A 27,957-nucleotide genomic window follows, 5' to 3' on the forward strand; every position below is an offset into this window, starting at 1 on the left:
CCGCAGTGGCCCTTGGAGGGTGAACCAATGGCAAAAGGAAGACCTTTCTCTCTGTCTCTCTCTCTCACTGTCCACTCTGCCTGTCAAAAAAAAAAAAAAAAAGATTTTATTTATTTATTCGAAAGGAAGAGTTACAGAGAGAGATCTTCCATCTGCTGGTTCATTCCCCTAAGTGTCCTCACCAACCAACTGGGAAGCTGGGAGCAGGAGCTTCTTCTGAGTCTCCCATGTGGGTGCTGCGGGCCTACACGTAGACCATCCTCACCTGCCTTCCTAGGCACATCAGTAGAGAGTTGGATAGGAAGTGGAGCAGCGGCAACATGAACCAGCACCCATACTGGTGTCCCAGGTGGCAGCTTAACTCACTATGCCACAATGCCAGCCCCTGTGTCCTTATTTTAAATAATTCATTGTATTTGGATTGCTTGTTCTACAATAATTGTTATATTTACATTGTTTGAATTGGGACTTGGTTTCTCTCTTTAATCATGCTGTCTTCTACATGTGGCATGATAAAACCAAGTGTATCAAAATTATGATTTAGAACTTAATATGTGAGTTGATAATGCATAGCTAATAATTTCCATTTATTGGGTGCCAGTTACGGTACCAAATTATTTTTCATATCTTTTTTTAAAAAGATTTGTTTACTTGAAAGTAAGAGTTACACAGAGAGGGAGAAGAGGAGACAGATGTTCCATCCGCTGGTTCATTCCGCAGGTGGCTGCAATGGCTAGAGCTTGGCTGGTCCGAAGTCAGGACTTCTTCTGGGTCCCCCATGTGGACGCAGGGACCCATATAGTTGGGCCATATTCCACTGCTTTTCCAGATCATTATCAGGGTATGGGATTGGAAGTGGAGCAGCTGGGACTTGAAACAGCACCCATATGCGATGCTGACATCCCAGGGGACGGTCTCTCATTTCTTCTTCTTCTTCTTCTTCTTCTTCTTTTTTTAAAAGATGTATTTATTTTATTTGAAAGGCAGAGTTACAGAAAGGCAGAAAGAGAAAGAAAGGTCTTCCATCCTCTGGTTCACTCTCCAATTGGCTGCAACAGCCAGAGCTGTGCTGATCTGAAGCTGGGAGCCATGAGCCTCCTCCAGGTCTCCCATGTGGGTGCAGGGGCCCAAGGACTTGGGCCATCTTCCACTGCTTTCCCAGGCCACATCAGAGAGCTGGATTGGAAGTGAAGCAGCCAAGACTCTAACCGACACCCATTTGGTATACCGGCATGCAGGCGGCGGCCTTTCCTGCTAAGCCACAGCGCTGCCCCCAACCCCCATCATCTTAAAACAATCCTAGTAGTCAATGTTATCATTATCCCCCTTTCTCCACCCTCATTTTGCTTATGAAATTTCTACTGCTTCAAATTTGCTTTCGAAAAAAGAGTGATTCAGAATCATTAGTGAACTTTAACTGAAAGTTTATCTGGTAGAGCCAGGGTTCATAGTCAAGTCTGTCTGCCTCCAGATTCAGTTGTCTTAGAACCCATTCTTCAATTTTCTGCGAATAAAATTTGAAAGTGCAGAGCAGGGTGAGATAAAATGCTGGTTTTGGGAATCAGAAAAAGTTTCATGAAGCTTTGGAATAGGTTCAGAGGATGGGGAGGGTTTTGTCAGGCAGTGAAAGTGGAATATAAAACAAGTCTCAGAAGATACACAGATATATCTCAGATATATCTATATATCAGCCGTCCCCACTGAGACCCAGAACCGGAGGATGAGGCTGCCATTTGGGTGGTGGGCAGCTGCGGGCCAGGAGGATGGGGGCCTGAAGCGGGTATGGGTTTCGAACGCCCGACCCCGAGACCCGAGAGAGGGGGCTGAGGCGCAGCCCTGGAGCAGAGCCCAGCAACCTGAGGATTCTCAGAAGATCTACAGATATGTGAGAAATTATCAGGACTGTTTAAGGAATAATAGCTGTTGTTTACTGTACAGTTAATGTTGGTCTCTGACTGAAGTTCATTACTTATGTTGGGTTATATTTTTAGTTCCACTCTGAGAAAGCTACTATTCCTGTTTTACAAATGAGAAGGCAGCCTTTCAGAAATCAATCTGTAGGTTGTCCAGGGTCACGCAGTAAGTGGGCGAGGCAGGGTTTGAATTGGTAAGTCGTGATGCCTTCTGAAATGCTCCCCAATATGTATAGTGCCCTAGAGTTCAGTGGACACCTAAGAAAGTCCAAGCAGTGCCTCTGGAAGATTATTCTGGTTGCAGGACACTGTCTAAAGTAGGTTGGAGATGGCAGGAGTTAGTCATCAAGACCAATGAAGAAGATGTTACTGAGGTAGTTTATGTGAGAGGCTATAAGAGCCTGAAGAAACAAGTCACAAGGCAGCGATTTGAGAGTGATTATGGAAGATAAATGTGTAAATCATTATTAAGATTTGGGAAAATGAGAGGATACAAAGACAAGGACACAGAGGAAGAAAGAATATGAGATGACTGCTACTCTGTATACCAGTTGGTTGCATTTGGATCACTTGCTTAAATTTTTTTTTTGTATACTCATTTATATCATTTTCTATTGATCAAATGTTTATGGAATCTCTATGGTATGCCAGGCATTGAGTCAGGGGCTGTATTATTTGTAACTTCCTGTTTAGTTTCCACTGCCAGAGTTTGTCTTCCTTCTCCATTTTATTCTCAACTCCACTGACTTTTGCCCAACTTTGCTGATTCTTTTCCTCCAGCTAAAATGACCTGTTCTCCCAGACTGCTTAAGTCAAACTTGTAGATTGCCTTTCTTGACCTCATTTTGACCTCTCCCTTTCTGAATTTGGGAATCAACTATATATTGTAAGGAACTTGAGTGTTGTGATTAAACCAACTTGGGTTTAAATTCAGGCTTTGTCGTGCTACTCTCTGTGAACTTGAATAGCCAACTTTTCTGAGGTTCACATTGCTTGTCTTCCAAATGCAGGCTACATGCAGCCTGCAGTTGGTTCTCAGAGGTTGCTTTCTCCTCCTCTTCTAGGTAGGATACTTCATCTTTACTGCCCCTGTTACTAGGACTTAGGGAAGAAGGATCTCCTTTGTGTTTTTTTAGTGACTGCAAAGCTTAGTTGTTATTTTCACCTATGATTAAGAAAAATGAGTCAGTCAGAGCTTTTAGAGCTAAAATCAAGGACAGATGAATATTTTTCTTATGTACTGCTCATAACTTGATGATCTTTGAGTGCTTGCTTTTTAACTACTTCTGGATTTGGAATATACATGCTGACAGGTTATTTTTAGTCCATTCTTTCCTTCCTCATCTCTATACTTTCATTACATTTTGATTCCCCCTTCAACTTTTGTGAATTCCTAAAATGATACAGCTGAGAGGTACCTTAGCTCATCCAGCTGAAGATTCTTTATAGTTGTGGGTGCCAGGCAAGCAGGCACCACCAGGGGCAGCACCTGAGTTTTTAGATTGCTAAATTGATGCTTTCTCTGTATATCAAGTCGTTCATGTTTGTTTTAGATTCTTATTTACCACTAAAAAATAATAGAAGGAAGTTTGAAAAAACAATTTGAAAAATTGTTTAAGGAGGTGCTGTATTTTGGGGTTTTCTTAAATAATATCAGATGTGGTAGGGGATTAGAAAACTGTAGTCTGAAATATGTTCCCTCTTGAGTCCTTGGGAGACAGTAGATACCTTATGAACTATAAGTCTGAGACTTAATTCTGTGGATTTGAACGTCTGGATTTACGAATTCCTTCTCAATTCATGTGGATATCCAGGAAACCAGATGATGAATAAGTTATACTTTGGGGAACAGGTTTTAAAAGTAATCATACAGACTTTTATTTTTAGGGATCAAGGTGGTCGGACATTGTGTGGTGTAATGAGGATTGGCTTGGTCGCAAAGGGCTTGCTGATTAAAGATGATATGGACTTGGAGCTGGTTTTAATGTGCAAAGACAAACCCACAGAGACCCTGTTAAACACAGTCAAAGAGAATCTTCCTATTCAGATTCAGGTGAGTACAGTGTAACTGGCCCTCCAGGAGAATTTGTAAAAAGGTGAAAATGGTAGTGACATTGATGAATTTATTAACAAGAATTGGCAGTAGTACAGGAATACCCATACCCTGGGTAATTTAAAGCAAACTTGTGGTGGTGGGTAGTATTCAGGATATATTTATCAAATAAGATGGCTATTAAGTTACAGTCTTAAATTTTTCAGGTGTATCTAATTGAGAGTCTTCATTTTCCAAATTAGGTCTCAGCATTATAAAATTCTTGGAAGAGTTGTTGTCATGTGGAAAACAAAGACTGGAATGAGCCTTGATAACTTTTATAGATGATTACTTTTAAAATTGAAGACTCTTAAGGAAAAAATCAGTATCCTGGTTTTCAAACCATTTTCACATTGGATGTCTTTGGAAAATTTCAGTGTTGAATGCTCTCTCGAGGTGCTACTCAAGGCTTTTCATGGCTTGAGGCAATCAATCTGGGACTCTGATCCTAGGGAGACCTGCCCTGCCAGCTCTCCCAAGGGTCAGTTCTAGAATCATCTTTTAGTTTCAGATATGTATAATCTGTGTCTAGTTAGATTACAGCTTTTTAAATATTTCCCATCAGTTTGTGCTCTTATCAGTGTCACTGAAATAGATGTCAGCGCCTAGGTTGAAACTTTAAGTTGTTGAATGCCCCTTTGTTGCTTTTTGGCTTCTTTTCTTTGTCTTTCTTCTAAAATCAGTTTTCAAGTGGTAAAAATTCTAAATTTGTTTTTCTCAGTTTGTTACTGGGTCACATTCTTTAATATGCACCGACTGACCTTTAAAATCATTACTCTGTTTTATTCATCTGTTGACATATTTGTATTATGTTTTGAGACATTGTTATACGTTAATTTTTGGGCACTGTTTTGTATTACCGATCTGTCTTAAATTTTTTTTTTTTTTGGTCAGGCAGAATTAGACAGTGAGAGAGACAGAGAGAAAGGTCTTCCTTCCGTTGGTTCACTCCCCAAATGGCTGCCATGGCCGGCGCGCTGTGCCAGTCCGAAGCCAGGAGCCAGGTTCCTCCTCCTGGTCTCCCATGCAGGTGCAGGGCTCAAGGACTTGGGCCATCCTCCACTGCCCTCCCAGCTCACAGCAGAGAGTTGGAATGGAAAAGGAGCAACCGGGACAGAATCCGGCGCCCCGACCGGGACTAGAACCCCGGGTGCTGGTGCTGCAGGCGGAGGGTTAGCCTAGTGAGCCACGGCACCGGCCAGTCTGTCTTAAATCTTAACCTACGGTTTTCTAAGTTACAGGGCATATTTGGCTTTCCACTTTCAGTTTTTCTTTTTCTTTTTCTTTCTTTTTCTTTTTTTTTTTTTTTTGACAGGCAGAGTGGACAGTGAGAGAGAGACAGAGAGAAAGGTCTTCCTTTGCCATTGGTTCACCCTCCACCAGCCGCCCTGGCCGGCACACTGCGGCCGGCTCACCGCACTGATCCGAAGGCAGGAGCCAGGTGCTTCTCCTGGTCTCCCATGGGGTGCAGGGCCCAAGTACTTGGGACACCCCCCACTGCACTCCCTGGCCACAGCAGAGAGCTGGCCTGGAAGAGGAGCAACCGGGACAGAATCTGGCGCCCCGACCGGGGCTAGAGCCCGGTGTGCCAGCGCCGCTAGGCGGAGGATTAGCCTGTTGAGCCACGGCACCGGCCCACTTTCAGTTTTGATGGGGAAATATTTTACAACCTTTTCTAGAGTTAAATTTGTTTCCTTTCTGAATCCTTTTGTGATCATTTACGGGAACAGGAGTGGTAAATAACATGGATTTTATAAAGTTTGTGAAATGGGAAGTTCAGTAATGGGTTTCTGGCTAACTAAACTTTTTATTTTAAGAATACTGATGGGGCTGGCGCCGTGGCTCAACAGGCTAATCCTCCGCCTTGCGGCGCCAGCACACCGGGTTCTAGTCCCGGTTTGGGTGCCCGATTCTATCCCGGTTGCCCCTCTTCCAGGCTAGCTCTCTGCTATGGCCCGGGAAGGCAGTGGAGGATGGCCCAAGTGCTTGGGCCCTGCACCTGCATGGGAGACTGGGAGAAGCACCTGGCTCCTGGCTTCGGATCAGCACGATGCACCGGCCGCAGCGGCCATTGGAGGGTGAACCAGCGGCAAAAATGAAGACCTTTCTCTCTCTCTCACTGTCCACTCTGCCTGTCAAAAAAAAAAAAAAAAGGAATACTGATGGCCAGCGTAGTGGCACAGCAGTTTAAGCCGCAGTTTGCAATACCGGCATCCCTTCTCTGCTAATGTGCCAAGGAAGGCAGTGGAAGATGACTCAAGTACTTCAGTCCCTGCCCCCCACGTGAGAAATCAGGACAGGGTTCCTGGCCTAGCTCAAACTTGGCTGTTGTGGACATTTGAGGAGTGAACCACCTCTCTTCCACTTCTTTCCTTCCCTATATTCTTCCCCTCTCCTTCCACTACTGTTCTCCCTCTCCTTATAATAAATCTTTTAAAATATTAATAAAATTCCCCTTGTTCCCATTATTTTTATATTGTTTTAGATTGTAATATGTATTTCTACTTTTCGTTTGGCAAATATTGTTTCTCTTGAGTCCATAATAAAGTAATAATCCTAGGATTGAGCATATTAGAGGCTCTATTTTTCTTTAAAGATTTATTTATTTATTTGAAAGACAAATTGGAGGGAGAGAAGGAGAGACAGAGTGAGATCTTTCCTCCTCTTGTTTGATTCCCCAGATGGCCTCAACGGTTGGGGCTGGGCCAGGCTGAAGCCAGGAGCTTCATCCATGTCTCCCTGCGTAGATGCAGGGGCCCAGGCATTTGGGCTGTCTTCCACTGCTTTCCCAGGCACTCTAACAGGGAGCTGGATTGAATGGGATGCCAGCATTGGAGGTGGCAACTTAACCTACTGCACGACAATGCTGGCCCCTATTAGAGGCTTTGTGTTCCCCTACTAGAGGCTTTGTGTTAACTCTCTCACACTTTCTGCTCCTTTGAATAAGTCTTGTTTCTTATGACACTGGACATATTCCCTATCTACAGGTGTGTCAGGTGTTGAAAAGAGGTTAAGAAATACTGTTATAGTAATTTAGAGTTCTTATTCTAAAAATCTATCAAATCTCTCCAGTTTTGAAGATAGAGAATATTGGGCCAAGCTTCAGTCTGCGTTAATAGAGCTTTCTCGGCTGGCACCATGGCTCAACAGGCTAATCCTCCGCCTTGCGGCGCTGGCACACCAGGTTCTAGTGCCGTCGGGGCACCGGGTTCTGTCCCGGTTGCCCCTCTTCCAGGCCAGCTCTCTGCTATGGCCTGGGAGTGCAGTGGAGGATGGCCCAAGTGCTTGGGCCCTGCACCCCATGGGAGACCAGGATAAGCACCTGGCTCCTGCCTTCGGATCAGTGTGGTGCACCGGCCGCAGCGCGCTGGCCACGGTGGCCATTGGAGGGTGAAGCAACGGCAAAGGAAGACCTTTCTCTCTGTCTCTCTCTCTCACTGTCCACTCTGCCTGTCAAAAAAAAAAAAAAATATATATATATATATAGAGAGAGAGAGAGAGAGAGCTTTCTCTGTGCATATCACGTTTCTGTGAACTCTATTGTTCTTCTGAGTGTGACAACTTTTATTCTGGGCATCACAGCTTTAAATTTTCTTTTAAGTAATTTATTTGAAAGAGTAACCAAGAGAGGGAGAGAAAGAGAGAGATCTTCCATCTGCTGGTTCACTCCCCAAATGGCCACAGCTGTCAAAGCTGGGCCACACTGAAGCCAGGAATCAGGAACTTCATCTGGGTCTCCCACGTAGTAGGCAGGGGCCCAAGCACGTGGGCCATATTGCATTGCTTTCCTCAGGTCCGTTAGGAGGGAGCTGGATCAGAAGTGAAGCAGCCTGGCCTGGTGCCTGTATGGGATGCCAGTGTTGCAAGCAGTGGCTTTATGTGCTGTGCTCCAACTCTGGCCCCAGAGTGCTTTTGTTGAGTTAGCAAGTGTTCATGGGAGCAACATAGGAGAAAGCCGGGTTGTGTAGACCATCTCAAATTTGAGGCGATTGAGACTTTTTAGGCTAGAGAAGGCTAAAAAAGAAAACCTATGTTGTTAAAAAGACTGTCTTAGGAAAAATAGGAGATCTAAGTTGTTAAGGTCACTGGTGGAAATTATGAGAACTCTAGTTTAACATAGCAAATGGAATTTTCTAAGAGTGAATCTGTATGTGGGTAGAGGTACATTTCCCTGTAAAATTTGATTGAAAACTGTATGCTAATCTCGCGTTATAGATGTGTACTCATATATAAGGGGGTTTTCAAAAAGTTCATGGAAAATGCATATTATAAAAGACTATGCTTGGCTTTCAAAATTTTTTTGCACCAAAATAAACACATATTATTTAAAATATTTATTTATTTATTTGAAAGACCACATGATAAAAAAAAAAAAAAGAAAAAGTGGGCAGAGAGCTCTAGTGTACTTTAATCTACCAACTCACTCCTCAGATGGCTGTAACAGCCAGGGCTGGACCAAGCTGAAACCAGGAGCCTGGAATGCCATCCTGGTCTTCCACATTGGTGGCAGGGTCCTAGGCGCATTGGCAGTGAACTGGATCAGAAGCTGAATGACATGTATAGGTGCTCCTATATATGAGATGCTAGTGTCACAAGTTGTGGTTTAACCTGCTGTGCCACAGTGCTGGCCGCACAAACTTTTATTTTTTTTTTTTAAATTTGAAAGGTTACATAGAGGGAGAGAGGGAGAGGGAGGAGAAAGGGGAAGAGAGAGAGAGAGAGAGAGATCGATTGATCGATCTTCTATCTGTTAGTTCACTCTCCAGATGACCACAATGGCGGGGGCTGGACCAGGCAGAAGCCAGGGCCCAGGAGCTTCCTCTGAGTCTCCCATGTGGGTGCAGGGTCCCAGACACTTGGCTCATTCTCAGCTGTGTTTCCCAGACCCTTAGCAGGAAGCTGGATTGGAAGTGAAACAGCTGGGACACAAACAATTTGCCACAATGCCCGCTCCACGAACTTACCTTTTAACTCAGTTTTCCCTGACCTTTTTGAAGTACCTGCATACACATAAGCACATAGGTATTACTATGACTTAATAATATTTTAGGAAATAAAGTGTGGCTTTCCCATTCAACCCCTTCCCCCATTTTCTTGGTGTATGTGTGGAAAGCCAGTATGATCTTATTTTCTTATGTGTTAGCTTATTCCTCAGGGTGAGCATTTAGCTTAATAGTTAAGAACCCAGTTAAGATACCCACATCCCATATCAGAGCATTTGGATTCAATACCCAGCTCTGGTCATCCAGACCCTGGGAAGTGGCAGGTGACGGCTCCCACATGGGAGACCTGGATTGGGTTCTCAGTTACTGGCTTTGTCCTAGCCCAGCCCCTGCCATTGCAGGCATTTTGGGAGTAAAACAAATGGATGGGCGCTCACTCTCTGTCTCTCAAATAAGTAAAAAGAGTGAGAAGACAATTTTGGGGAGCATTTGCCATAGCAAAGCTTTGTTTTCTAAGTTCCATTCCTTTGTCCTCTGTTTTTCTAGGGTGACCTTAGAGCTTCTTTGAGCAAAGGAGGAACATGACCAAAAGCAGAAATCACTTAAAATTAGTCTGGTCCAAAATTCATACCATAAGCTTATTCCCTTAGGTGTAAATTAGGGTGATCTGCATACATAATTGAAAATTTTAGTTGGGTTCCTTGTCTAGGAGACATCTTTAATTATTTTTTAGTGGCAGAATGAATGTGAGCAGTTTTCTGTTTCATGGTTCTTTATATTTAGGTTCTGGTTTTACGATTCACTCCTTGATCTTCTTCCTTGAGTTTGTTCCTGTGATCTAAAAGACGATGAGCTTTTATTTCCTACTTTTGGGGGCGTGTTTAATGGTAAAATACTATTCTTATGTAGATTGCTTTGAGTTCTTCTATATGCACCAGTGAGCCAGAGACCCAGTAATGTCTCCATTTACCCTGGCTGTTTTATAGTGGTACTAAATTTCATCACTAAGAAAGGCCCTGTATAACTTACTATTAAATTATCTAGTGTATAGTAATACATTGGGCATAACTTATTATGTGATTATAATTGGGTGATTATTGTGTGAAAGGCCCCTAATTGTATATTTATAGTTTCATGTTGAGAGAAGCAGTGTAGACTTCTTTGTGGATGTCAGATGGTTTGTCCTGTAATGGTAGCTCTCACTGGGATGATCCAAGACCTGCTGCTGCAGAAAGGAAGAAGCTACTTTTTACATTTTCTGGCCTTGTGCGTCATTGTGTGCAGATATTTCTTTTCATTCAGGTATACTCAATTCTCTTTAGAAACCTACATAGTCTTATTATAAGTCAAAAATTCCTGGCAGGTAGGAGTTCCTATTTAGGCTGTTCTGTCAAAAAACCGTTGGTTTAGAAAGCATTCTCAGCCATTTATTATTTCACACAGTAGTCCTCTAATAATTTCAGAGACAATAATTAACTCTTTATCACAAAATGCTGCTGCTGCAATTTGTTTTCAAATATTAAAAAGAATAGCTTCAAATATTGTTTGGTAACTGTTTGGTTGGGTGGGTGTCATGGGGTTACTTTTTGAGGGATAATGAGAGAGGGTTTACTTGTAACTTGGGAGGAGAGAAGCATTACCCCTCATGAAGGACCTGCTATGGAGTTTATTTTACTCTTTCAGCAGAGTAGTGCAAATAGTTATTACCATTTGAGAATTTAGTGTAAGCATTTGTTTTTTGAAATTTCAGTCTAATTGTGTGTTTTTGACATCTTGGTGACTTTTAGAAGCTCACAGAAGAGAAATACCAAGTGGAGCAATGTGTAAATGAGGCCTCTATTATAATTCGGAACACAAAAGAGCCCACACTAACTTTGAAGGTGATACTTACTTCCCCCCTCATTAGGGATGAATGGGAGAAGAAGGATGGAGGTATGCTTGTGTGTGTGTATATAAATAAGTGTATATATATATATATATGTGTGTGTGTATATATACATACGTTTTTGTGTATGTTTTGATTATAGAATAGCTCTCTTGAATGCTATGTTAATTATGCTTTTTGGATTCAGGAAATAACAGTCTTTCATTTGTTTTATGCAACCCATAGTATTTTAAATGACTTTTCTCTCTGTATAATTGCTGTATTTTGGAAAAACATACAAGTTCAAAATGTAAAATATATTTATTAAAAAGACCTGTGCTTATTGTGTTGGTCCTAACTAATTTTTATACCTTTTTTTTTTTCTAGTTTTGCATTAAGTTATTGCTATCAGCCAATCTATTTGTATTTTGGCTTAATGGTCAGATTTCAGTATCAAATGTGGTCCAATACAGAATTGTTTTCAAAGTCACTCAGTAATTGTTTAAAAATTATTCACTTGTATGTTGCTCTTACCTTCTAATAGTGTATATGCTTGTGAGATTTATGTTTTAATTAATTGCCCATGTATGGATTACTTTTATACATAAAGGAATATAATTAGATTTTTGTTCTTTAATAAATAATCTCTAGTAAGATTTTTTTTTTTCCTGAGAAGTTTACGACCCTGTTAACAGTTTGAAGTTGATCTATGCATGAATGAGGATCATACTTTAAGCTTTCTTCTGAGGTTAAGGAGAGTTGCTGTATGTCAGTCTCATCCTTATATAATAGAAATTTATTGAATTACTGATAGTTTTGTTGTCATGTTTTGTTTATCAGTTTTTTTTTTTTTTTATCCTGTGAGATTAGCTTGTTTCTGCCTCTCAGTCCTGTCCCTAGAAACTTGCCGTGTGCCATTTCTCCTGTATCATACCTTTGACCAGCTGGCCACTCTCTTAACTGCTCAGAGGCAGTACAGCCTATCTGGCCAATAGGGATTCCTTGATGCTATTTTTCATCTCTAGGCTTTCAGTAAACATTGCATACCGTTCTTACTGAAATAGGAATGTGGTAAGAAATATTGGTCAGCTTATTTTTCAGGTTAGTGATAAGGGTAGAAAATGGCATGTTTGTCAGTGAAATTAGCATTTTGATTTTAAGCAGACATAACTCAGGATATCACTTAAAGTAAAAATGACAGACTCTTAAGGAGACCTTTTTTGGTATAGCTAAAATTGGCTATCCCATGCCCAGCACATATAAACCACACACATTTAGGAGTCATTTTGAAATCGTAGTGCATCCAATCTAAAGTTAGGTTTATGCCTGTACTTTTTTTTTTAATAGTACCTATAGTACCTCTGAAGAACTAGCCTTAAATGACTTAATTTTTTAACAGCAGAACTATGGTTTCTGGTGTGTCAAGATGAATGTTAATTCTGGTAAGCTGTATTCTCCTTGACTTGTTAGTATAAAGTATAAAACCACCCATTGCTAAGTAGCACTGTAATGTTAGGTATTATTAAAATCTAGTTGAGGAGAGAGAGATGAGACAGAATGAAGTTGCCATGGACTGGGTTAATTATGTGTTTGTTCATTTATACCTGTCAGGATTCCTTCCATTGCCTTTTAGAAAATATTATGGGAACATCACACTTCTTTTTCCCTGTGGTTTTATATACTTACCTGGCATATTGTTATAACTCTCAATGATGCCTTTAAGATTAGTTTATTGCCCTTATAATTTTAATTTCTGTTCTGAGAAGCTGAAAACAGAGTCTTCATGTGTTGTACCCTTGCTAGAAAACTATTATAGAATGGAGTTTGTAATCAAGTAGGAGAGTCATAGTCTCTGTTCAAGGTGTTTAAGTTACTAAAGGATCCAAAGACCTCTGAGTTGAGTCTCATCAGCTGGTGTGTGGGATCAGGTAAGGGAAGGAATCAACTTGGTTCTAATGTTTAACACATGTTACTGCCTCTTTTTCTGGGTGGCAGAAAGATTTGCTTTGCCATTGTCCTTAACATTCCAGCCTTGTTGACTCAATCTTTTATAATTTGCTCATTTTATCTAACCTGGGCTTTGTCAAAGACATTTTTTGTTCTTTGTTGGCAGGATGATCCAGCATAATTAAGCATTTGAGACCTGAGTTACATAACTCTGTTACCTCACATTAGACAGGTGTTTCATCTCCTTCATGTAATGTCTTTGAGCTGCATGGGATGAAAGCATACAGTTTATTCAGGCTCTAGGTATTCCTGAGATTGAAAAATTTCCTACACACACATACACAATCTCTTTGCCCCAGTTTCTAGTCATTTTATTTCTCCTAGTTTAAAAAAAAAAAAAAAAGACAAAACATTTTCTTGGAGATATTTTCCTGTGGTATCTCAGCTTCCCCTCTCTGGGCCAGCACTCGCACCGGCCACATCAGATTCCGCCACAATGAACTTCACAATATGCACACTTGTCCTGTCTTTCTCTTCCCTCTCTTAACTTCCACATAGTGGGTAAAATCTTAAGAAAGGTATATCATGATTGAGACCAGACAGAACAGTGGGTCGGGGTATATTACAGCACCAGTCTTGCCTCTTCAGGGCTGTGTGTTCAGAAGTAGGTCTAAGTGTTTACTTCAAATCACCTTTTACATTTTCAGTTGCAAGGGTACATAGTGAGTTTCCTTGGCAATGTTTACTATTTCACAAGTAAGATTCTTTTGGAAGGCCCTGTAAAATAACTTTCCCTATTATTACATGTTTCCTGCTAAGAAAAACACAGAAAAAGCACTGACCTTGTATTCAGTTTTAACTTACATTAGTTACTAAGGTATTTCAACAAATTAATGGAAAAAATGGAATTAAAAGTTAAGATTAGGGGTGAGCCTTTGCCCAGTGGTTAGGATGCTGCTGGGGATGCCCCTGTTCCTTATCTGGGAGCCCGGTTCGAGTCTCCGTTGCTGCAGCAGATGTTGGCTCGAGTAATGGGGTCCCTGCTACTCATACAGGAGACTCGGATTGAGTTCCTGGCTCCTGACCTCAGCCTTTCTAGCCCTGGGTGTTGTGGGCATTTAAGGAATGAACCAGCAGATGGAAGCTATCTCTGTCTCAGTCTCTCTACATTTCAAATAAAATGAAAATAAATAAAAATGAAAAAGAAGTGGAATTTATTTTGCTGCAAAGATTTTTGAAATCCATACATACTATGGTCTTCAAAAAGTTCATGGAAATGTGTATTATAACAATGACTAGCATCTTATAGCTCAAGTAATATATAGAAGGTTTGTTTATCTCTGTTAAGATATTTTACAGCCTGTTGCATGATAAGCATTTCTTCATATATGAGTTATTTAAAAAACCCTCACAACAGCCCTGTGAGGTCGATTGTTGCCTTGTTTTGTAAAGGAGAAATGCTCACATTTTGCCCAGCCCCTCGCATTCAGAGTCCGGTGTGCAGACCTCTCTTCGATCCTGAGTGGAATTCCTGCGTGGGTGCTTTAGCACTCACCATACGGTCTCAGTTTGTTTTGGGGCTTGTGATTTCAGATGAGAAGTCTATTTGCTGTTAGGGTGATAAAACAACTGTTATATTTGTAGTGTGATTTGCAAACAGGTAGATGAGGAAACTAAAGAGATTTCTTACAGTTTAGACTAACACAAACCTTTGTACTCAGTACAAGGATTTTTTTTTCAGGGGTTGGCAGAGAACTTGCCCAAGAGTTCCTTTTCAAATATTAGTCCCTCTGACTCCGTCAGTTCACTCCATGTGTCCTGAGGTCAGGACAATAGATTCTCACAGGCCAGGGATGACAACCGGGAGTAAGATGATGCCACAGACTTTCTTCTCCTTCTTTCCCCAACTGCTCAATCTACACTATCCAGAGTGAATCTGTAAACATTCTCTTTAGCTATCAGCCAACTGCCCCTCGCCTGAGGAAAAGTCCTACTAAGTGAGGTTCTTTAGAGGCAGAGAGAGAGAGAGAGAGAGAGAGAGAGAGAGAGAGGTCTTTCATCCACTGGTTCACTCCCCAGTTGGCTGCGATGACTGGAGCTGCGCTGATCCGAAGCTGGGAGCCAGGAGCCAGGAGCTTCTTATGGGTCTCCCACGCAGGTGCAGGGGCCCAAGCACTTGGGCCATCTTCTTCTGCCTTCCCAGATCATAGCAGAGAGCTGGATTGGAAGTGGAGCAGCCGGGTCTTGAACCGGTGCCCATATGGGATGCCGGCACTACAGGCAGCAGCTTTGCCCCCTACGCCACAGTGCCGGCCCCGTAAGTGAGGATCTTAATGGAGATTAGAACAGTGCTTTCTATGTTCTACCATCTTGCCACCTTACCGGTCCACATGTCTGTGTCCTGATGTTTTGCATGGAGAGTGGCTTGGGGCATTATTGTCTTCTCTCTAGAAAGCTTCGGGGGATTGAGAAAGAGGTTGCTACCAGGATATCCTTAGGCTGACTGGAAAATTCTGTCAGTATAAACTCAGTAGCTCAGCTTCACCCTGATTGTCAGAGAGCCCCTCACAGTATCCCAGCTCAATGATTTTACCTTTGGAGAGCCCAAGTTCTAAACATATTGTTCCTCCTTTAACACACACAACATACTTGATACTTCCCCTGCCTCATTGCCTGGTTAGTATTTTGTTCCCTGGGACAGGTAGTCGGCTTGCATGTGAGACTGGAGAGCAGCTGAACAACATTTACAACATTGTGGTGTGATTCTGGTCACTGAGCTAACATTAAACAAAGAAACACGACTAGCCGTCATAACTTCTTCCCAATGTTTCTCTTGTTCAGCATGTTGTATGTACCTTCATGCTCTGATGTCAGCTTACTGAGTAGTAATTTTTAAAAGCTGTTTTTCTTTGATTTGTTGTTTTGGTCACACCAACATATCCCTGTCTTTTGTGGTCATTGTAGGAAAAAATGAAATGGCTCACAGTAGTGTTGTTTCTAGTAGCCGATTCCGGGATGTCTTTTTATGTCAAAAGCTTTGCATCCCCACAAAATGAGACACCTATATTAAAGCTAAAAAATATTAAGTTTGAGGTTCTTCTACCAGAAATAGCAGTGTTTTTCCAGAAACAATTTTGTGACTGCCACATTAATGAAGCTTTTTTAAATGATTTAAAATACATAAATTGTATATTATTATTTACATAAAATAGGCCAGTTGGGCCTGTAAGCAGCTTTTTAATGCAATATGAATTTATATTGTTGAAATATAAAAAATTTTGAAGAAGATAAAATGAGGTGAATTATTATGTCTCCTCTGCTATTTCTGGCCTCATGAATATTTTGGGTCTTCTGATTTTTTGGATTGTCAGAGCATGAAGAAACATGGACATTCTTATGCTGACACAAAGAGGATCCTATGCAAGTCTTCTGTTCAATGCTTGTCCCTTTATTTCTCTAGCAGAATCTGTTTTCTGCAAATGTTGACTGTCTGTAGCAAGATGATGTCTTGATTTCTTTTTTAAAATAAGTGTTTGTGGTTATAATCTTTCTGATGAATTTATCAAAATATCTCATCATTGTCTCCTGTTTAAAATTTCCATATCACAGTCAGAATAAAGTGTTATAAGCTCTGACCACTGAACAAAAATACTAGAAAGTACAAAAAGAGTTTGGTTACCTTGTCTCTTCCTACCCAAACTTCCTTTACCTCATTTCCCTCTTCCATTGTCGCTCTTCCTGACATTCCTACTTGATAAGACAATAGGGTAAAATTTAGCTTGCATTACTATTTATTTAAAAATTGAAGTCTTAAAAAATAAGCAAGCGCCATACCTTTTATTGGGATTATATTACTTTTAGCAGTCAGTCAACCTTTGTTGTATCTAACTTTTGAGATTCTGGTCATTCTTTTATGGTAGTTTTATCTGGTACGTGAGCTTTACACAGATGCTTGTATTGACCGCACTTAAACATCTTGATGAAAAAATATTAAGTGAATTAGTTTTATATCTTCTATGACTATAAAGCAAAGTTGAGCAAATCCAGGGTCTACATTAACTATGAAGTGAATATGTTACAAATAAATCCAAATTAACAATTCTTCCCATTTCGTAAGCATAAGGAGGTAATGAAACTAGGCCCTGTGTTGTGATTTCGTTGGTAGAAAAACAATGCAAATACCTGTTGTAGAGCTCACCTGGTCAGAAAATAAGTGTGTAGCACTAAAGCTTTTAGAATGTTGGATCAGCAAAGAAATCACAGTTCTTCCCTTACAAGATTTGTTTTCTGTTGAGCATTATGCATTCAGTTTTAACTCAGGTGTTCAGTCAGTTAGAATAAACATTAAGGATTGGTGTTGTGTCACAGCTATTTTAGCCACCACCTGTGATGTTGGCATCCTGTATGAAAGCCAGTTTGAGTCCCAGTTGTTCCACTTCTTAACCAGCTTCCCGTTAATGTGACTGGGAATGCAGCAGAAGATGGCCCAAGTGCTTGGGCCCTTGCACCCATGTGGGAGACCTAGTTGGAATACCAGACTCCTGGCTCACACTGGCTGTTTTGGCCATTTGGAGAATGAACCAGCAAATGCAACACACACACACACACACACTCACACACTCTTCCTTCTTTCTCTCCCTGTCCTCCTTCTCTCTCTGAACTATGCTATTCAAGTAAATAAATAAATTTTAAAGATTTATTGAGTTTGCTGTAATGGAATCCTCTGGTGACAGGAAACCAGAAGGTATCTCAATGCTCTTGTCCCCTATTAAAAACTTTTATATTGCATCAGTTGACACACACAAATACACTAACAAATTAAGTATTACCATTATGATAATACCAACCAGTATTTTTTATTTTTATTTTTGACAGGCAGAGTGGATAGTGAGAGAGAGAGACAGAGGGAAAGGTCTTCCTTTGCCGTTGGTTCACCCTCCAATGGCTGCGGCGGCCAGTGCACCGCGCTGATCCAAAGGCAGGAGCCAGGTGCTTCTCCTGGTCTCCCATGGGGTGCAGGGCCCAAGTACTTGGGCCGTCCTCCACTGCACTCCCTGGCCACAGCAGAGAGCTGGCCTGGAAGAGGGGCAACCGGGACAGAATCCGGCGCCCCAACCGGGACTAGAACCCGGTATGCTGGCACTGCTAGGTGGAGGATTAGCCTGTTGAGCCACGGCGCCGGCCCACCAACCAGTATTAACCAGTTTGGCCTCCCTTACATTTAAGTGAAAGAGGTTAATCTGACTTAATTGGTTTAGACAAACTTCTACTCAAGAAATGTTGATAGGATGTACGCATTTAGTGCACTGAGATTTAAAAAAAAAATTTTAAACCATATTTCCTAATAACTTAAAGGAAATTTGGCTTTAGTATTAATTTGTTTTTTAAAAAATATTTATTGGCCGGCGCCGTGGCTCAACAGGCTAATCCTCCGCCTTGCGGCGCCGGCACACCGGGTTCTAGTCCCGGTCGGGGCACCGATCCTGTCCCGGTTGCCCCTCTTCCAGGCCAGCTCTCTGCTGTGGCCAGGGAGTGCAGTGGAGGATGGCCCAAGTGCTTGGGCTCTGCACCCCATGGGAGACCAGGATAAGCACCTGGCTCCTGCCATCGGAACAGCGCGGTGCGCCGGCCGCAGCGCGCTACCGCGGCGGCCATTGGAGGGTGAACCAACGGCAAAGGAAGACCTTTCTCTCTGTCTCTCTCTCTCTCACTGTCCACTCTGCCTGTCAAAAATAAAAAAAAAAAAAAATATTTATTTATTTGAAAGTCAGAGTTACACAGAGGAGAGGCAGAGAGAGAGAGGTCTTCCATCCGATGGTTCAACCCTCAACTGGCCTCAATGGCTGGAGCTGCGCCAATCTGAAGCCAGGAGCCAGGAGCTTCTTCCAGGTCTCCTACGCTGGTGCAAGGGCCCAAGGACTTAGGCCATCTTCTACTGCCTTCCCAGGCCATAGCAGAGAGCTGGACAGAAAGGGAAGCAGCCGGGTCTCAAACCGGCACCTATATGGGATGCTGACGCTTCAGGCCAGGGTGTTAACCCGCTGCGCCATAGCGCTGGCCCATTTAGTAGTGATTTGGTTTTAGTACTATGTGACCTCTTCCCAAGTATGGATATTTGTTATTGCTCACATGTTCAAAGTTTTAATTTTATTGCCTTGGGCTGCCTAATCCAATGTTAAAGGCAAATCAAATAAGCCATAATTAGATAGTAGTCCTTGCTGTCTTTTTAAAAAGATGTTTCAATTTTATATTTTCAGTTTAGTAAATTTTGTTTAGGAAAGAAATAATGAGAGAATTCCAAGGTAACCCTCATCAATGGGTAAAGTTTGTGTTAATAGTTATCTTGCTGAATGAGTTTATGTAATCCTAAAAAAAAAATTTTGTGGCATACTCAGTGTATTTTCAGTGAATCTCAAACTGATTATTGTATTGCTTAACAACTGATCAGGGATGAGTATTTCTTCCATAAAGTGAAGTTTTTAATGCATATTGGTCAGATTCCCTGTTTGCCTCCCCACCCCACCCCAGGAAAAAGTGCTACATACTTATTTTGTGCCCTTTGATGTTATCCATGCTTAATAAGATCCCAGATTGTATGTAGCAGTGGTCATGAATTTGTTTTTTTAATGAATTCCTGTATGTTCCATTGTGCTTGTGCACAGACTACTGTGGTGACTGTTAAATAATTGTAGTGCACATAATTAAAAAGGCACAAAGTAAATGAAGAAAATTACTGGGAGTCTTATTGGTACACTCAGATGCTGCTATTCTTTTGTTTTTTATTGTGTGGTAATTTGACAGGAACTCCTTGATCAAATTGTATCTGTCTCTGTTTATCCCATTTTACCATTAGAAAATGTTGCGATGAAAGATCCTCCGGACTTACTGGACAGGCAGAAATGCCTGAACGCCTTGGCGTCTCTTCGACATGCTAAATGGTTTCAGGTTGGCTCTTTGTTACTATTTTATTGGTACTGTAGCTGTGTGCAGGTTTCATTTGGAACAACTGTCACTTAGTTTGTGTATATTCTATGTAAAAGGGGGTCACTTTCTAGCTAATATGGTGGATGTTTGAGTAAATGAATTAATTTAGGTAAAGTGCCTGGTATAACTTCCATGATTAATTATGATTTATTGTGACACAGTGTTTTTTTTTTTTGATTCAGTGTTCTGAATTCAAATGAAATTTTATAGAATACCAACAAGGTTGAGAAAAGCTAAAAATTAAGATAGCTGGTTGCCTGAAATGGAACTGCCATCAGGCTACAAAAGAAGTTTTATTATTCTCTTCTTACTGTAAAATCTGCCTTTCCAAACCATAATTTTACTACTTTTGATAACTTATTGTTTTTGGTTTCTTGACAACTGATGAGTGATTGTTAATTAGAATGCATTTTAAAGAACCCTAATCATGATCAGTGACGAATGGGTTTCCACAGGGATATTGGAATAATTTTGTTTGTTTTAGGCAAGGGCAAATGGATTAAAATCGTGTGTAATTGTCCTCCGCATTCTCCGTGATTTGTGCAACAGAGTTCCCACGTGGGCACCGCTAAAAGGATGGGTGAGTACTGCACTAAGGTTAAAATCATCTATTGGTATAAGTTGGCTATTTTCTGAGTTATCCAGTGTGTTATTTTTTTTTTTGTTGTTCTGGAAAAACATTCTTTTTAAAAAAATCTTTAAAAAGTGAATTCTTTTTAATTTAATGCATGTAACTATTTTATCATGGTGATGTTACAGAACCTGAGATTTTTATTTTTGCTTAAAAGGTTTTGTATCTTTAAGAAGTGTCTTTCTGCTCTTGATGCTGGGCTGATGGTTGATCACTCTCTGGTCATCTGCTGCCCACAGAAGCCTCCTTGGCTGGCCTGTTTGTCTTCCAGTGCTGTCTTAGTTACAGTGGAAATTGCCTGATAGGCTGTTATCCACATTAGTAAATAAAGTCAGGCAGACAATATGTGTCAGGAGATTATGGACATAAGTTCTGTGTTGTGAAAGTGACTTACTGCATAACTTTCTAAAACAAATGAGGCTGGGAAGGTCATTTATAAATTAATACAGTGATTGATGTTACATTCTTAGTTTATGTTTTATTAAATAAGGAGATTTGGTCCTTTGTTTATTCTAATTATAGGACTTGGAGCAGGCTTCTGACATTGAGATTTCAATTCTTAAATTGAAATAATTGTAGGTTGAGTGCTTACTTATACTAAGTTAAATGAGAGGTAAGTGGGCTAGGATTTTTTGTACTGGCTAGTTATTAGCTACTACTAACTTATATGAAAGCTTGTGTAATCTTTGTTAAATGAATTGGATGACCATAGCTTCTCTAGTGATCCTTACAGTGTAGCATAACTGAAAATAAAGTTTTTGTTACAAAAATGGTTTCTGTAAATATTATCTCAGAAATGCTTGATTTTAAAACTTTGGCTGGGGTAAAAGTTGATATTCATGGGGAAAAGGTTAAGTGAGCCCTAAATATTAAATTGACTTTCACTTTTTGGCCTCCCTTATAATAAATAGAAATGTCAGCTCACATTTTAACTGGAATCCTTTTAACACTTGGTGCATGTACTAATTTGTAATTTAATATCTTCTAGCCACTAGAGCTTATATGTGAAAAGTCTATAGGTACTTGTAATAGACCTTTGGGCGCTGGGGAGGCCTTGAGACGAGTAATGGAGTGTTTGGCATCTGGAATACTACTTCCTGGTAAGGGTTTCAAACTCTGAAGGCAGAAGAATCAGAAAAATCTCATTTTAGATTATTTTTCTAAATATATGCTGAATTTATCCTCTGCACAGGAAAATGTTGCTTAGGTATCTTTTGCTTGGAATTTTTGCAACTAGAATGCATATTAGAAAAGTGCTTTAAAGCTCTTTTTAAATAATTATATAATTTGTGTTTTATATGTACTAACATAAAGGGTACTAATAAGTTATTGTGTCTGCTATGAACTTGCTTTAACTAGAGCTCTGAACTTGGAAATGTAGATGTTTGGTTAAAATATATGAAGTTAATTCTGTTCGCAGTCTGGTATTAAATTTGGAAAAAAATAAATTTTGTCTTATTTTCCATATGTTATCTTTCTAAAGATTTGAGATGATTCATGGATCTGCTTCTAAATTATCAGAGTCAGACTCAATTTTGGTGTCAGATATGATAAGTGACTTTGAGACTAAAATAAGGACATTTAAGTGCTAACATCGAAAATGAATGTCCTTTTTACTCTGCTTAATTGAGCTGACCTTTAATTTAGTTCCTCGGTTTTTTTCTTCTCTCTCTTTTGTGTTAGTTAACTATAATTCTAAACTCAGTTTTAAGTGCTACCTATGCTTTTCTTTTTCCTTTGCCAAAGGGGGTCCTGGTCTTCATGATCCTTGTGAGCGAGACCCAACAGATGCTCTGAGCTATATGACCATTCAACAGAAAGAAGATATTACCCACAGTGCACAGGTAGAAGACTGGGTGTATCATTGTGTTTTGTTAGATATTTACTTTCTGAATTGTTCCATTTGAAGTTTTTTTCTTGTTTGTTGTTAGGGATTTGTGCTGTCATACCATCAACATTTAGTGAATATTTTTTTAGCTAGCTGTTCAAAAGGCTATTGAAATGTGATTAAATAAAATGTTTTGTTCTTCAGCATGCACTCAGACTATCAGCCTTTGGCCAGATTTATAAAGTGCTGGAGATGGATCCCCTTCCATCAAGTAAGCCTTTTCAGAAGTATTCCTGGTCAGTTACTGATAAAGAAGGTGAGTGTGAACGTTTCTTACTGGGGTTCGGGGTTGGCAGTGGTGGTGGTCATGTTTTCATCTCTTGTTAGAGTTGAGTGAACTTAAGAATTGTTCATCTAAGCCATGTATAAGGCAGCTTATGGTTTTACTTCCTTACTTTCTTCTCTTCTATTCCCATCAGTGACATCAGTTTACCATCTTTTATTCTTATTAGTTACCAACTCATTTGGTTATGTTGGCCAGAATCCATTATTGCATAAATTTAGGGACCATACTTTGAGGACTTCCAGTCTAAGGAGAAGAGATAAAGTATAAGTCAGGAGGAGACATTGTCACTATTATCAATCATTTTTTTCTCATGCTTACAAGTGTGCTATAACTAAGAAGCAGATAACAAAAATACACAGGAAGAGAAAAGCATGTAGGACAATGAAGACCATTGAACTAGTATATATCTAAAATGAGAGTTTCAACAGAAAGAAGGGTAAGTGAGTTGTAGGGTCAGTGTGACCTGGGTTCCGATCATAACTCCCTTGTTTGTTAGTTTTAGACCTTGAAATGTCTGGAAACTGCTGGTCTGTCATCTTACAGCATAAAGTAGGACCATGATCCTTAGGTTCTCCCTCTCGTCCTGCCAGCTGCATGATCTCATCAGGTTACTTAATCATTTTGTGCCTTGGCTGTAAGGATGTTATCCCTTGCACTTGAATTCCTGTAGCACCTAATTTTCTGACATTCATATTTAAGCTTTATTCTTGGATTTTTTTTTTCCCCAGAACTCTAACATTTCAATTCCTTGACGTCCTCTCCCACAGATATTTTTTCTTGTTCCTTTCCTCAGTTGCTCATTCCTTGGACACACTTTAGACCTTGTCTTCGTCAGTAACTCTACCTGTACTTCCCATATATCTTTTCCCACTTTCCATTCTCCTTTTGTCATCACTGTGTCTAGTATTGTTACTTCAGTTCTTGAACCTCATCTCTGATTCTGTTATCTTTGCATAGTCTCTGATTTCCTTGTGTTTTCCCTTTTTTTTTTTTTTAAGATTTATTTATTCATTTGAAGGACAGAGTTACAGAAAGAGAAAGAGATCTTCCATCTGTTGGTTCACTCTCCAAATGGCTACAATGGATCAGGCCAAAGCCAGGAGCCAGGAACTTTATCCGAGTCTCCCACATAGCTACAGGGACCCAAGTCCTTGGGCCATTTTCTGCTGCTCTTACAGGCACATTAGCAGGGACCTGAGTCAGAAGTGGAGCAACCAGGGGCAGGGGCTATAGGAGGATGGGGGTGGCACTGTGGCAGAGCAAATAAAGCCACTGCCTGCATTGCCATCATCCCATATAGGTACTGGTTCAAGACTTGGCTGCTCCACTTTCAATATAACTCTGCTATGGCTAGGAAAGCAGTAGAAGATGGCTCAATTGCTTGGGTCCCTGTACCGGTGTAGGGCACCCGGAGGAAGCTCCTGGCTTCAGATCAGTTCAGCTCTGACCATTGCGGCCATTTGGGAATCAAACCAGTACATGGAAGACCTCTCTGCCTCTGCCTCTGCCTCTCTGTAACTCCACCTTTCAAATAAATTAATAAATCTGTTTTTTTTTAAAAAAAGAAGTGGAGCAGCCAGGACTCACACCAGTGCCTGTAAGCGATGCCAGTGTTGCAGACAGCTGCTTTGCCTGTTATACCATGACGCTAGCCCCTCCCTTCTGTTCTGGATCACTCTCTATTTACTATGTATAGTTTAGTATATACCTTCACTTTATTGATCCTATCTTTGTGGCAGAATTCTAACTGACTAACACCATCTCTCTACCTTCTCTGTGTGTACAACAGGTTGCTGAAGATGATTGGAGCAAAAGCAACCATCTTAAACTGTTCTCCCTTAAAAGCTATGGCGTTACTTTGTTAGGGACTATTTGTGTTATCTGGCAATCCTCCTCTAAGTTAGAGTTCTCCAGTTTCCCTAGATAATGATTTTTATTTTTTCCCACTGCACACATTCTCCTTTACCTCCTTGTGATTGATGAGCTTGTTTGCTTTATTTTCTCAGATTAGTAGGAATGAGAAGATAGCTTCTGCATGTTCTCACCACTCCACCAAACCTAGCTTCATGTACTCACATTTTGCTTTCCCTCTTTTGCCTATGGATAATCTTTTCAGACTCTTAGGACTAGCTTTCTTACGTATTCATTGCGTCACATCCCCTTTTGCCTACCAGTGGACATTATTCCAGCAGTTAGTTACCCTCTCTGTCACCAGCATCTGTTCCTCCCTGTCTACTAGGTCATTTCCATCAGCATCAAACCTTCTGCATCTGAAAGGCAAGCGGAAAGCAAACTCTCCGTTGATTCTGCAGCTTCCCCAACAGGGTCTCATTTCTCTGCTGCCCTTTGTTAGCAGTACTTTGGGAAAGAGTGGCCTATTCTTCTTTTTCCTTTGCTTTCACTCTGTGTTCTGTTTTGAGCCTGTTCTAATCATCATTCTCCCTCACCACTCTACCACAGTATTGCTTGTGATCTTTAGGTTGCTAAATTTAGTGGCCAGCTTTCCAGCAACCTTGGCCAGATGGACTCTTCTTTCTTCCCTACTTATTTTATGAAATACAATACACACATAGAAAAATACAGATTAAATCCCTTGATCACTGCTATGGCTAAGAAAAAAAGCATTATCGACTCCTAAGAAACCATCTATTTATCCCTCATCCTTAGCTTCTTGCCCCATGAACTACCAATCCTGACTTTTTGAAAATGGTTTCCTAGGTTTTGATTAGAATTTTTCCACCTGTGTATGCTTTCTGAAACAATTTAGCTTGATTTTTCTTGGAATTTTATGGAAATGCAATTGTACCAAGATTCACTTCTTTTATGAATAGCTTCTTTCTGTCTAATATTTTTGGAATAAATTCATGTTACTGCATATGGTTATATTTTGCTCATTGTAATAGGTATATAGTATCCATTTATAAATATCTGACACTATACTTTATCCATTCGCATTTGAAGGACTTTTAGGTTCTGTAGTTCTTGGAGCCACTCACAGTATTGCTGCTAGCAGCATTCTTAGGTGTACAGGCAGGCTTCCTGAGGTCTAGGCCTGGGGATTTGCTTCCGGTTAGGAAATGACCCAGTAAATTTTGTGTATACCAGTTTATACTCCTGTTGGCAGTGTGTGAAAATTCATGTCGCCCTGGATCCTCGGCAATAGCTGGTACTGGCAGACCTCCTTTCTAAAATGCAGTCCTGCTTTTGGGGGTTACCACTCTTCCTCTTGGTTCCTTAGTGCCACTGCAGTCTTTTCAGCTGTTTTGTTTGTTCTTCCTCATCTTCCTGATGGGCAGGTATTGAAGTGTTCTGGCGTTCAGTCAGCAGACCGTTTCCCTTTATTTACAGACTTCTCTCTCTCTCTCTTTTTTTTTTTTTTTTTTTAAGATTTATTTATTTATTTGAAAGGCAGAGCTACAGAGAGACAGAGTCTCTGCCATCCACTGGTTTACTTCCCAAATGGCCACAGTTGGGCCAATCTGAAGCCAGGAGCTAGGAACTTCCTCCATGTCTCTTACGTAGATGCAGGGGGCCCAAGGACTTAGACTATCTTTCACTGTCCTCCTAGGCCATAGCAGAGAGCTTTATCTGAAGTGAAGCAGCCAGGACTTGAACCGGTGACTGTATGGGACACCAGAACTGCAGGTGGCAGCTTTACCCACTATGCCCCGAAGCAGCCCCTACACTGACTTTTAAGGGAATTTCATTTAATCTCTTGACTTGCAATACCTTCTGTGCCCTGAAGATTGTCCCAAATTTGTACTTCGACTCCAAACTCCAGCCCTTGAACTTTGACCCAAATATGAGAATCGCCTCTCTTAGAGTCTCTGTATGGATGTCTAACAGATATTGCGGACTTAAGATGTCTAGAATCCAAACCCTCTTCTTGTCTGTCTCTGTTCTTGTCTTTCAGTAGTTATTGGAAACTCCTATCTATCATATTCCCATATCCAAACTATCAGCAAATCCTATCTATGTACTTTAAAGTATGTCTAGTATTCGGCTATTTATTTAACCTCTTCCCTGCTATTGCACAGATAGTAAGAGATCCTTATCCTCAGTTTCTCCCAGATTTTCATCTTATATAATTTAGTACAATAATCCAAACCAGAAAACTGAAATTGGTGGAATGTATTTATAAATTTTGTGCTGTTTTATCACGTGTATGTTTCTGTAAGCATAGTCAAGATAATAAGACTAGGGGCTGGTGCTGTGGCATAGTGGGTAAAGCCGCTGCCTGCAGTGCCGGCATCCCATATTGGTACCTGTTTGTGTCCCGGCTGCTCCACTTCCAGTCCCGCTCTCTGCAGTGGCTTGGGAAGACAGTGGAGGATGGCTCAAGTTCTTGGGTCCCTGCACCCATAGCGGAGACCCACACGATGCTCCTGGCTCCTGGCTTCGGATCAGCTCAGCTACGGCCATTGTGGCTAGTTGGGGAGTGAGCCAGCGGATGGAAGAAATCTCTCTCTGCCCCTGTCTCTGCCTCTCTGTAACTCTGACTTTCAAATAAATAGATAAATATTTTTTATAAAAAGATATAAAACTGGGGTTGATTCTGTGGTGTAGAAGTGGTGGCATCCCATATAGGTCCTGAGTTGAATCATGGCTGCTCTACCTCAGATCCAGCTCCCTGCTAATGTGGCTGGGGAAGCAGCAGAAGATAGCTTAAGTCCTTGGGCCCCTACACCCATGTGGAAGACCTGGAAGAATGTCCTGCCTTTGGATTGGACCAGCTCCAGCCATTGCAGCCATCTGGGGGTGAACCCGTGGATAGAAGATATCTCTATATATTTCTGTCTTTCAAATAAATAAATAAGTAAATCTTTAGAAAAGAAGATAAAAACTATTCTGTCATCACAAGCCTTTCCTGTTCTATCCATTTCTGGTCAAACCCGCTTCCCTCCCCCTAACCACCCCTAAACCCTGGAAACCACTAAGTGTTCTCCATCTATAATTTTCTTATTTCAGGGATAAGTGGAATTATACAACATGTGAGTTTTTGAGATTTTTTTTCCCCCACTCAACTTAATGCTCCTGGGGTCCATTCAGATTGCTGCAGATGTGAATAGTTTGTTCATTTTTGTTCAGAAATATTTGACTATCACAAATAATGCTATTTCTGGATAGTATTATGGGTTTTTGTGAACAATTTATAAATACAAAGTTTTTTTTATATTAGTTTGGACAACAATTTCCCTTGGTTGTAATGTTTCGTTAAGTTTTGGCTTATAGGTTAAGCTGCCTTCATAAATAGAATTAGGAAGTATTCTTTGTTCTTTCTCTTTGTTGGAAGAGTTTTTATAAAAATAATAATAAATTTTTCCATAAATGTTTAGAGGCATTCATCAGTAAAGCCATTGGGCATATGATTTTCTTCGTGGGAAGGTTTTAAATTATGATTCTGATTTC

General features: G+C 40.7%; 1 protein-coding gene across 2 annotated transcripts in view; it reads left to right on the forward strand.

Annotated features, from left to right (window-relative positions):
* STRBP (spermatid perinuclear RNA binding protein) overlaps positions 1–27,957 on the forward strand; it is a 161,488-nt gene that overhangs the window by 88,008 nt on the left and 45,523 nt on the right. For both annotated transcript variants that reach the window (XM_062207596.1, XM_062207595.1), the window contains exons 4-10: positions 3,801–3,966; positions 10,736–10,880; positions 19,613–19,704; positions 20,228–20,323; positions 21,363–21,474; positions 22,121–22,218; positions 22,407–22,518. In XM_062207596.1, the coding sequence (XP_062063580.1) occupies positions 3,801–3,966; positions 10,736–10,880; positions 19,613–19,704; positions 20,228–20,323; positions 21,363–21,474; positions 22,121–22,218; positions 22,407–22,518 (821 nt within the window). The remainder of the gene's footprint in view (positions 1–3,800; positions 3,967–10,735; positions 10,881–19,612; positions 19,705–20,227; positions 20,324–21,362; positions 21,475–22,120; positions 22,219–22,406; positions 22,519–27,957) is intronic.

This window comes from Lepus europaeus, chromosome 12 (genome assembly GCF_033115175.1).
Source record: "Lepus europaeus isolate LE1 chromosome 12, mLepTim1.pri, whole genome shotgun sequence".
Classification (NCBI taxonomy): Eukaryota; Metazoa; Chordata; class Mammalia; order Lagomorpha; family Leporidae; genus Lepus; species Lepus europaeus.